Source organism: Cynocephalus volans, chromosome 10 (genome assembly GCF_027409185.1).
Source record: "Cynocephalus volans isolate mCynVol1 chromosome 10, mCynVol1.pri, whole genome shotgun sequence".
Classification (NCBI taxonomy): Eukaryota; Metazoa; Chordata; class Mammalia; order Dermoptera; family Cynocephalidae; genus Cynocephalus; species Cynocephalus volans.
This window is the reverse complement of record NC_084469.1, coordinates 39,729,573-39,741,731: the sequence shown is the minus strand read 5'-3', so window position 1 is coordinate 39,741,731 and position 12,159 is coordinate 39,729,573. Positions and strand designations below refer to the sequence as shown.

Genomic DNA, 12,159 nt, shown 5'->3' with positions numbered 1-12,159 from the left:
TCAGGTAGTTAGCAATATAAACAAGGTCAACATAAATGCTGCGTGTCAAAGAGACTTACAGCACAGCAAGAAATGGTGGTAAGAACTGTAATTTATTGAGTGCTTATTATAACCAGGGCTTAAGCTAAGCATATTTCATTATCTTACTTTAACCCCTGCAATAATCCCATAACAATCCCATAAAGTAGGCATTATTCCAGTATAGCAGGATGGGAATTTCTGTTCTCTTCATAACTCTTCTCCCCATTGCAAGAAGGGCTTTGAAAAGAAAAAAAAAATCAAAAATTAATGTTGACATGAGAGGCAGTGGATATTTTAGTAAGAGAGAAGTTGTCCTGAAGATGCTCCCGTCTGAAGGATGTGACCAATTCCTATGGAGGACCCAATTCCTATAGCCACCCTCCCGTGATGGAGACAAAGAACGACCTTCTCATATGTGGACTGAAGGGAAGGGCAGAGCAGGGGGCACTGGAAAGTACTAGAAGGATTTAAAAGATTACAGGCAGTGGAAGAGGAGAGAGAATGCTCCTGCTGATTTAACTGTGGTAGAGGTTCCCTCCTCACCAGCCATATGCTGCGGAGCTTTGTCACTACTACTGGCCGATGAAATGTGAACACAGTGACCTGTGTAAATTCCAGACCATTGCCATCCCTATATTCTCTCTTCACCTTCAGCAGTGACTGAAAGCCACATACTGAGACTGGGTGGAGAAGGAGATGACAGATACAGACGAGATTTCCGAATCACGCGTAGAGGAGGACTGTCCTTGGGAGTCCCCTGACTCACATCACATTTCACATGAGCTTAAAATAAACTTTGGCTATGTTAAGCCATGGAGATTCCAGAGCTCAGCACCATAGCAGAGCCTAACCTATCCTAACACAATACGGAAAACTGAAGACTAGGGGAAAAGAATAAAGTAAACCCAAAGAAATCAGGAGGAAGAAATCTGAAAATTAAAAACATAGAATGTACAAGAAAAAAAATACACTGATCAAGTGCTAATGAGAAAAAAATCCAAATGGAATGGATTACACCTAACAGTTCATTAAAGGGTGGGGGTAAAGAATCAGGGGGAGAACCCTCTGGGGCAAAGCTAGTCAAGGGGAAAAAAGAGAAAGAAATGCAAATTAGAAATGACAAAAGAAATATGACTCTTTATTCACAAAGATTCTATTAAAGTTTAAAATCATAACAAAATGGATGCTTTTCTGTAAAATATATGTTATTCAAAGTGACTCAAGATAGAAAACATAAATAGTCCAATGACCATTTAAAAACTTTGGATAACTGTCAAAAAACTACATCCAAAAAATGTCCTTGAAAAGTTTTTTTCAGCCTTCAAAGAATGCATAATTTCTCATCTCACCATTCCATTTCTCACCAGAAAAAGGACGTAGACCAACTCATTTTACACTGTTATCAAATATGGCAGGTAAGGCAAAAGAAAAAAGCCAAATGCTGTTACTTATGAATATTGAATGCCAAAATCCTAAACAGGACAATAATAAATTAAATCTAGAAGTACAGAAAAAAAATTAATAAACCACAGTCAAACGAAAGCAAGGACAGCTCAATACTAGAACATCTATTGAGATTCAATCACCTAAAACACATGCTCCTTATGGGTAGAGATTCTATCAGCAATATATCTCCAGCTCAGAGAACAATGTCTGGGACATAGCAAGTGCTCAATAAGCACTTATGGAATAAGTTATTGAGTGAATATTAATAAATTAAAGGGATAAAAGCCACATTATGATTATCTGTAAAGGCCAAAAAATAGTTAATCATATTTAACTTCGATGTCAAAGAAAAACTCAAAGCAAAATAATAAAAGTATGCAATAGGCAAGATGATTAAAAAACAAAATCTCTGAAACCAACTATCAAGCATTTTAACTGAGGTTCATGAGAAAATATAGATGCTCACATATTGTCACGATATTTTAACACTGTGCTACAAATTCTAGATAATTTAATTAGACAAGAAAATAAGTATAAACAATGGAGAGAAAGATATAAAATTGTTACTTGCAGAAGATATGACTGTCTACCTGGAAAAGCCCATAGATTCAATTTTTTTTAAAAAAAGGATTTAAAAGTAATAAGATAGTTCTTGAAGGTGACTATTGAGATAATTATATAAAAATTCACAACTTTCCCACCAGCAATAAAGAGTAAGAGAAAATATAACTTAACAAAAGATTCTAATTACTGAGGCTACAGTAACAACAATGACAAATTCCCTAAAGATAAAAGCAAAATTGTGTAGGACCTAAACAGACAAAAACTAATTTATAGGATCATAGATTTGAATAAATGTACTCTATTCCCAGATGGGAAGAATTCCTATTATATTCAATATTGTAAAAACATGAATTTTCCCCATTTTAATATATACATTTTTAAAAATACCAAGGGAAAATAAACAATTGAACATAACCATAAAAAAAGTGATCAACTTTCTTTCATAAGGGAGCAATGTGGAGATTTGCTGTGGTTCAGGCACAGCAAGATCCTTAGGCAAAGGCTGTTGAGTTCTAATTACCAAGCCAAAGAGGGGCCCTGTTTGAAGCTGAGATGAGGGACCCCACCCACCACTACTGCTCCTCCACCCAATGCGAGGGGTCTCACCATAAGGATTAACCTACCACTGCTTATCCGAGCGCATCTCAAATTCCTGCCAGAACCAACAGACCGGTCAAGGAAACACACTAGAAATCCTAGAAATAGATACAAGTAGATAAAATCTTTTAGTGCATGATAATGACGATATTTCAATACAGAGGGTATGAACTGCACTATTCAATTTAATAGCAGGGTAACTAATTTAAAAAAAGAAAAAGAAAAATGAAATGTGATACCTAAAACTTCATGTCATTTGCTGAAATTAATGACTGACAAATTAAAGATTTGATGGTAAAATAAAAGTACTATAAATAGTAATGAAAATGTCTGAACATTTATATAATCTAGGACTGGGAAAAGTGTTCCTAAACATAACATTGAAGCACATACCATAAACTGACAGACTTAAGATCACAAAATATTAGACTTCTATATGGCAAAAAAGAAAAAAAAAACGTAAAACAAAACTTAAAAAGAAAAAAAATTATAAGCTATATGTGGCATATGATAAGGCATGTATATGCTTAATATATTTTAAATTACTTAAAAATCACTAAGAAGTAGTTGTGAACATGACTTTAGAAAAGTGGGCAAAGACAGATGCAGGCAATTTAGAAAAGGCAACAAATGTCCAAGACACATAAAAATGCTCAAGCTCACTACAGATTAAAAGAGGTGAAATCAGAGGTTTCTGTTCAGGCTCAGCAGAAGAAATGGACAATTCTACTGAGGATGAGAAAATAATGTGTGTGTGTCTATATATATATATGTAAAATATACACTCACATAGTTTTTAAAAACTCATATTCTCTTAGACCAGCAATTCCACTTCTAAGACTTCATCCTAGGAAAGTAAATCGGTGAGAACTATTTGCTTACCAATCAGCAAAAGGAAATCAGTTAATCACAGTAGAATATTATATGGTGTAGAGCTCTTTTACCTGCCTGTAATCCCGCACCAACTATGCCAATTGTCAGGCTAGGGCTGGATCTGGAACTCACAGACCCCTCAAGCCCATTCACGGACTGGGTCACAAACCCTTCACATGCCAGGCTAGGTCCCCAGACCCCTCACATGCCGGGCTGGGTCCCCAGATCCCTCACACACAGGTCTATGAGCCAGGTAACTGGCAAAAAGGTCCTTTGAAGCCATAGGTTGGAGAGCATAGCCACACACAGCAGACTCAGCCAAGCCGTGCAGCCGCACAAGCACGCTAACTCCACCCGCACACAACTCGTTTACAAAGAATGCTCCGCACCACCCCCAACTGTCCCTAAGGCGAGGGGGCCTGATTAAATTATTCTATTTTCCCAACATATGGCCTTGAAAAATTATTCTACAGATACATAGTTACAGAGATGGGATTATATTCAAGGTATAATATGAAGAGGAAAAAAACAGATTACAAAATAGTATACATAGTATGAGCTCTACTCTTTTTAAAGAATATATATATACCTATTAAAAACTTAGAAGACTATATCCAAAATATAAACCGTGGTCTCCAGGTAGTGAGATTTTTGGTTACTTTTTTTTTTTTCTTTTTGCCCATCCATAAGTTTATAATTTTCTACAATAAACAATATTACTTACATAACCAAAAAGAAAGTTAAAAAAAGTAAATCGAATTCTGTGGGAAAATAAACATTTATCCTAAAAATAAGCTCTAAAGTTGGAAAATGAAAGCAAAAACATCTGCTTCCTGGACAGAAAGAAGAGTTTTAAATTGCTAGACAGCCACAAGCTTCCCAAAGGCAGTGGGGTTCCAGGTGTCAGCTCACTAGGGTGCCCAGAGCCTGAGAGGAGGGCCCCTCTCCTGCTGTCTCCCCTCCACCTTCTCCCTGACCTACAACTACCTCAACGCAGAGCTGAAGCATAATTTTATTATTTGCCATCTTTATCGAAATAGCATTTGAAATAAGCTGCTCTTGATTATTAATAAAAGGGATACTTACTAATCCTCTCTAAAAGGGCAAGCATAAATGACTGTTGTATTCACATGGCTACTAATTCACTTTTCCTAGAGGAAAAGAAATGGTCTTTATCACCCATCATAAAAAATACCAATTGATGTTGATAAATTTCTTCGGTGGAGACAAAGTGGGAGGGGAAGTGATTAATTGCTGTTTAAGAGAATGGCTTCCTCACAGTGACTTGCAGGTCTGGGAAAACAGAATTCTGCAGGAGATCCAGTCAGCCTCAGGCTGACTGCTGAGAGCAGCCCAGCTGAAAGTGAGACCCACAGACCCACACAGTAAGGGTCTTAGAAGACACAAGCAAAGAATACCCTGTCCAGATTTACTAGCTCAGTTGTCAATGGGTTAGTACATTCTTTTCTCTCTCACACAGATACCACCCCAGGAGGTATGGACTCTGCTCTGAGACCTTAAGCAAGGTGCATAATGCTCCTTGGGGAACAGGTTTGGGTCTGCCCAGCCCTGCTGGGCTTACAGGAAGCCCGAGGCTGTGCCTGTGTTAAACTGACAGGTCCAGCTCACAGTCAGGGAAACAGCAGGGAGAGAACAAAGCGGTTCAATGACTGATTGGGAATTGGTTCTGACTTTTCTCTGATGTCCTATTGGTTAGGTCATGGATCTTAGGAGGCCTGCTAAAGGGCAGGGCCGTGTCTCAGAGAAACCTTCAAGGAAAAAAGCCTCACTAGCTGTGGCTTCTTTGGCCTGGGCAAAAATGCCTGTGGTGCCAGTGCTCCTGGAGGCTGCTGCAGCCTCAGCATCTAGCTCTGAAGCGCCAGCTGATGCCTGGACCTCTGCAGTGGAATTTGGAGAGGCATACAGCAGCAGCCATGCTCAGCAAGGCTGTGCACCAGAAACCAAACCTGCTCAGTGCTGCACGCTGAGCAGTCTAGGAATGGAAAGCAGGGCTCTGCAGACAAAACCTTGCCCTCATCCCGCAACTCAGCCTCTGAAGCACATAATCCATCCCAATCCCACCAACCTTACTTCCTCCCAAGCATCCACAGCTTCTTGCCTACTCTGAGACACCTTGAACATCAGACGTTTTTTTACACAAGAGCACAGACCCCAGGTGTGCTATTACTGGCAGTGCCCATTGGAATCCATTTCTAAGAAGCCCTTTATATTTAGGAGACTAACATTTCTGGAAAAGTGAATGGGCAAGCAGAAGAAGAAAATGGCAGTGAACCACATAAACCATGTGTGGAGCACTTCTGATGGACCAGGCTCCCTTCAACCTGATGACAGCCTCTGACGAGGGGGCTACTGTAACCCCCATTGTGCAGAATAAAAAAAAAAAAAAAAATCCTCCTTGCCAGAGTAAGCTGCCAATTTTACTTCCTCCATTTTCTCTTTCTCTTAGTGCTAAATTTCAGCACAGGGTTTTGTTCCACTCAACATAAACCAAATGTCACTTCCAAGAAAAATACTCTATGCCTTTCGGGATGATTCTCACCACAGCAACCAGTAGACTCTCTTGAAGGTAAAAAGTGGTGCCGTAAAGCAGATATGAACTAAATCCTCACTTAAATCTTGCGCTATCCTTCCCAAGCCCAGTGGTGCAACTGTTCCTCACCCCCTTGAACACCCATTCCCATCACGAAATTGAAGCAGCACTGTGTCAGGAACTTTCCCCATCTGTAAACTACTCCACAAGACTCCCTTATCTGGAACATGCAGATCATCTATCCACTTACTCACTCACTTGCCAAAGAGTTTTAGAGAAACTACTATATACCAAGCATTAGGGCAGCTGTCCCTGCCCCAAGCACCTTAAAGTCTAGAGGAGAAAATGAATGAGAAAAGATAAAAATCACAATACAGTTTAACCTATAACATGCCTTTAGAATGCAGGTTCCTAGAGAACAGGGACTCTGATTGCTCTGTACTGTAATATTCCCTGAACCAGAGCAGTACCTGGCACGCAGCGGGCACCCAATAAATATTTACCAAATCAATGAATGTGTGCATACCATAATGCATGCAATCCAATAACAGTTATGACATTGGCCCAAAGATACTTGCAGCTACCATTTATTAAGCACTTCCTAGTGCTGAGAACAGTGTTAGGCACTTTTCACAGGTAATCCCATGTCATCATGACCACCATGACCACATTACCATGGTGCAATCCTTATTATTTCCATTTTGCAGAGAGGAAATTAATGTGCAGAGAGTTAAGCTCAAGATTCCGTAGTCAGGGAGCAATAAATCAAATCTGTCCACTGAAAAGCCAGTGCTCCTCACCATTAGGCACATGGTGGCCGGGGACTACTTCTCAAGGGATGGATTGAAGTGAAGGGACAGACAGGGAAGGTTCAAAGCAGAAGGAAGATGGGCAAAGCCTGGAGAAGTAGACCAGGGAGAAGATGACACTCTTCCCAGTTAAACATCATGCGTCTTACCAGCTGTTTTCATAGTCACTGAGGCCCTCGCTACTCCTTGGATGTGAGAGCACTTCAAGAGAAAGCACTAGACCCCCAACAGAGGACATTTAAGTAGGGCAATTCCTACATTGTTAAAATGACTTGAGTGAATCTCTAGCAGTTTTCTATTCTGAAGAACTCCAGAAGCTGCAACTTATGGAAGGCAGGCAGGTAAGGCGCCATGAGGGAGAGAAAAATCAAGTCCTCTCTTAGCCTTCCCTCCCAGAGACAGAGGGAAGTCACTACTTCAAAACACCAAGGACAGAATCAAGCCGCCTGCTAAAGCAACTCGATGAAGTGCTTCCAATCCTTTGTGCTTCTACTGATTTAAGATATAAAAAAGCAAATTCTGGCCCTTTTACTCCAACAGACATAGGATCAGGACTCACAACATTCTCAATAAGATTCAGGAAATACTGCTCCTTTCAATTGGCCTCATGGATCTGACAGTACCTCTTTTAATCGTGGCAATAAACATTGATTGAGCATCAGTTGTCTACAAGGCATCATGGCATATACACTAGGCATACGACAGTAATCAGTCCATTCTACTGGAGGCGGACAGACAAGAAAACAGAAATAACAGATAAGAGTATTTCAAACAGTGCTGAGTGCTATGAAAAAATGAACAGGATAATGATGGGTTGGAGAGCCATTGGGGGAGGGAAGGCGTCTTAAAGGCCTCTGGGCTAAGAACTGAAAGGAGGCATGTGAGCAGAGTACATCCTCAGCCAGGCAGGGAAAATGGCGAGATGGAAATGAGCTTGGTGTGCCGGGGCAAGGAGGGGTCATGTGGCTGGAGCTCAGTGAATGAAGAGAGGTTAGAATAGGATGAGTATGGGCAGACAAAGAGAGTCCACATCAGGCCTGATGTTATAGGTCACTGGCAAGACTTAGGATGCTAAGTGCAATGAGATGCCCCCATCAGAGGCTTTTAAGCAGCAAGGTAACATGAACTGATTTGTGCTTTAAAAGGCTCACTCTGGATTTCATCAGAATAGATATAGGTTGGCCCTCCCTTTACCCGATGCATGACACAATAGACGCTCTCTGATAGAGATGGAATTCATCCATTCGCCAACATCCACCAGAGTCCCAAACAAATGGAAAGTACCTTGTGGTGACCAGCTGCTTGGACTTTCAAGAATGTGCTTGCTCTCAATAAGTAAGACCACTTTTTCTGAAACTCAACTTCCTTTCTGTGGATGAGGATGAAAAATAAGGTATGATGTCCATGGCTCAAAAATCTTACCTCTTAAAAACAAGTCCTGAAAAAAGGCAGGAGAGCTGTATGTCAGGAAGGCCCGGGAGAAAGCATAAACATTTTGTCAACATTTAGATTCTAGCACTGAACTGAAACCCCAAGACCAAGAGAAACCAGATATCCAAGTCTAGTGTCAGGGGCCTCCAGATCACTTGGTTGGTCTGATGTGATGACAGATGCCAACCTGCAGGGTAATGCAGAAGCCAAGACACTAAAGACTGGTCAGCTTGACTGTCATCCCTTAAAGGTCGAGTACCAGAAAAACACCATCTCAGCATGCAACATATGAAAAGGCAGTCCACGTGAGGCTATATTTGTGGCAATACCATGCCAGAAATCTGGGCTAATCTGACTCCACTATTCATAAATTCCCCCTCATGTTAAAGCACATGTGTTTGGGAAAGAAAAATGAATCTAAGTCAATTTTAGACATTGTTACTTGGAAACCATCTGGAGTCCCTGGAAGCATAAGAAGCCATCCCATCCCCTGCCCTCGAATGCCCACTGTAACTAGGGCAGTATGCTTAGACGGGAGTTTAGATGTCCCCTATTCCCCAGGGACGTCCCCACCCCCTTCCTACCAGGTGCCAGTTCAGGCTCCACTTCCAACCCAAGAAAGGTATTTGGTTTCTTGATAAACCTGGTGGAGAGTCATCGATGTGTTGAGCTTGCACCTGAATTGCATCCAAGGCTGGGTTCTTTGCTCTCCGATTGCTTAAGAGCTGCATACCTGAAATCCTTTGCCACAGAAGCAAGGGAATTCCCTCCCCAGGAGCAGGAGTTCCACAAAATAAAATCCCCTCTACCTAACAATCCTGTGTTCAGAGAATGTCTAGCTTGGAAGAGACCCACCAGAATCCTTATGTAACCTTAATAGATGTTGGCATCCCGCAGAGCCGCTCCTGGAGACACTAGCCCAGATGTAGCCCATTTTCACCATGATGACAGCAGGCTGGGTCTTGCCCTTTCCTGGGGCCTGGCTCTTCCTGACGGTGGGGCCTCTGTCCCCCTCCCCTACCTGGCTGCGATCCTCTGTTTATCTCATCGTCCAGAGGACTTGGGCCTCCCTTGCTACCGCCTCCCTCCCTCCTGAAATCAGTCCTAGGACCAAGCCGACAGCAGCGCCATTCCACCAGCACCTTCCCGCCCCTCCCACCGCCCACCCTCTCCCCACCACCAAACAAACGCCTTAAGAAACCCGGCCAGGAAAGTGATCCCGAATCTCGTACAGTCACAGTCCCCGAACACAAACACGGCGGGAGGGGCAGGCCGAGCAGGCCCAGCACTTCCCCCGGCCCCCAGAGCAGCCCTCAACTCGGCGCAGGGGAGAGCAGGGGAGGGGTCTCCGGAGAACCGACTGCGGTTCGGCCGCCTCCAGCACGATCGGAGCAAACACCTGTTTCCAAGAAGATACGCGGACCCGGGGAGAGGGGAGTCCCGGGCCAAGGCGGGCAGGACGAGGTGAAGGGGCAGCCGGGGACTCGGGTCAAGGATGCGTCACGCTTCGCGCTTGGCAACCGGAGCCCCGGCGCAGCAGGCAGCCGGCGAGGACGGCTCCGGGGTCTGGGACGTTCAGAGAGGAGGGGTCGCGACCGCGGGCGGCGGCGGGGAGGGCGGCCGGCCAGGTGGCCGGGCGGGCTGCATCACCTGCGCGCCCCAGGGATGCAGCCTCACGGGCGCGCGCCGGTCCCCCGGCCGCCAGCGGGTGACCTACCTGCCCACCGTCTGGTTGGCCAGCTGGCGCATGCGATTGAACTGCTTCTTCATCGTGGCCCCGCTGCCGCGCTAGCCCGGGAGCTGGGGGAGGACGGAGCAGCCCGGAGCCCGCCGCAGGGTTACATGGCTCCCGCGCGGAGCCTCCCGGGCGACGGCGGCGGCACTGCAGAGCCTCCGGGAGCCGCCTGGCCCGCGCGCGGCTGCCTCCCGAGGGCACCACCGCCTACTCCTGCCTCCGCCGCGCCGCCTCCTGCCGCATCCTCCTCACTCGCGTCGCGGCGCCCTCATAGCAACGCCCGGAGCCGCCCTCGTCGCCGGCCCGCTCCGCCGGGCTGCCCGCCCCAGCCCCAGTCCGGCGCGGGGACCCGGGAGTCTCCGCAGGCAGGCTGGCCGGCTGGCCGGGTGGTCCCTGTGCGCCTGTGCGGAGAGCGCCGTGCATGCTGGGACTTGTAGTTTAGCGCCGCGCGCCCACCTCTCCTCGGTCCAAAGTTTGCAGGGACAGTGCGTGAGCAGGTGGGAGAAGGCGGGGTCGCCTGCGGCTTTACACGTTAGCGTTCTAGTAAGGAAAACGATTGCCTGTGTTAAAAATGACCAGGTGGAAGCAAGATACAACAGCAGATAAAGTGAGCATCTGTTGTCTTGTTGTATTTTAGTGAATGTGAGGCACCACTGTTCTGAATTCACAGGAGGAAGATTAATGCTCTCAGGTATGTGGCTCATGAAATTGCATAAGGTCACCTGATTAATGTTAAGCGTGGGGCACAGGAGTTTACGGCAGATTTTGAACCAGGTAGAGCAGGTATTGCAGAAGTCCGATCCTTAATTTTCATCAAACCCAGTAGTTAACCAGAAGCCAATGTAGGAGAAGGATATAATCATAGCAGCATCGTGTCTACCGGCCCGATCTGACTGGGACAACTTTCTTATATGGCTTAGACTCCAATCTCACATCTATTCCCATTTTCCTTCCCCCGCCGGGAACCAAGGGGCATTAGCTGCGGCAGGCCTGGAACACCCTACACAGCAGCATCCCATTGGCATCAGTTGGCTCCTTGAAAGGGGTTGTGGCTTTCTGGTGATTGCAGTTGGGGTTCATCGTTATATATCAAGTAATAGCAGTATTGTTGGGTAGGAGGAGCTTTGGATCAAATAGGTATGCGTTCCTGTATTTCCACAAGGAAAATTGCTTAACCTCTCTAAGCCTCAGTTTCCTCATCTGTAATAAAGAAATAATGCTACCTGATAGATAGCAAAGAAAGATTTGTTAAATTACCAATAATCAAATTACATATAAATTTCTTTGCAATGCATTGCCTTATTCATTTGCCACAAATATGATTTAGTTAGCACAATAGAGAAAATTCTGTTCCTACAACAATTACTAATCTGATAAATGAAAGAACTTTTTTGAAATGGAATATTTTGCATATGGTGATTATAGTTGCAATATGTCCTAAATTTGGCTCTAAGAGTCTTGCCAGCCAGCTGAACAAAAGATGGTTTGAGGCAAGTCTTGCCTGAATGCACATGAAATCTTTAATTAATTGTGAGTTTAGCCTCTGCTTATTAGGTCAGGCAGCTCTAGCCAATTAAAAAGTGAAGGTATTATTTTAACCAACTGGGTTATCCTATGATGTCAATATAATGTTTATGCAAAATGAAATTATTTCCATTTTGAGATTTTTAAAAAATGAGACATAGTATGGCTTTTATAGCTTTTATATGTATAAATAATAGTGAGTTATTAAGGGCACTATATGACTTTTAGCAGCACTATCTCTCGTAACATCTAGAACTGTATTGTCCAATACAGTAGCCCCTAGCCACATGTGGCTATTGAAATTTAAATGAATTAAAATTCAATAAAATTAAAAATTTAGTTCCTCAGTCACCCAAGTCACATTCTAAGTGCTCAATAGCCACACGTGGCTAAGGACTACTATAGCAGACAGCACAGATATAGAATATTCCTATCTTCTCAGGACATTCTATTGGACAGCAGTAATCCTGGAGAACGGTGGTAAACAACTCCAATATTATGCCAGACTTTGCCTTCTATTCCAAGGTATTTCAGTTTCAAAAGGGAAATCCTTGCTTCTCCACAAAAGACCCTGCTAGAATGTAGTCTAATAATATTTTATTAACTGG

The 12,159-nt window shown here is 43.9% G+C and overlaps 1 protein-coding gene across 4 annotated transcripts in view; it reads right to left on the bottom strand.

Moving 5' to 3' along the window:
• ARHGAP44 (Rho GTPase activating protein 44) overlaps positions 1–10,417 on the bottom strand; it is a 171,424-nt gene extending 161,007 nt beyond the window's left edge. For all 4 annotated transcript variants that reach the window (XM_063112890.1, XM_063112887.1, XM_063112888.1 and 1 more), the window contains exon 1: positions 10,010–10,417. In XM_063112890.1, the coding sequence (XP_062968960.1) occupies positions 10,010–10,062 (53 nt within the window). In that variant the 5' untranslated portion in view covers positions 10,063–10,417. The remainder of the gene's footprint in view (positions 1–10,009) is intronic.
• Positions 10,418–12,159: the final 1,742 nt, after the last annotated feature.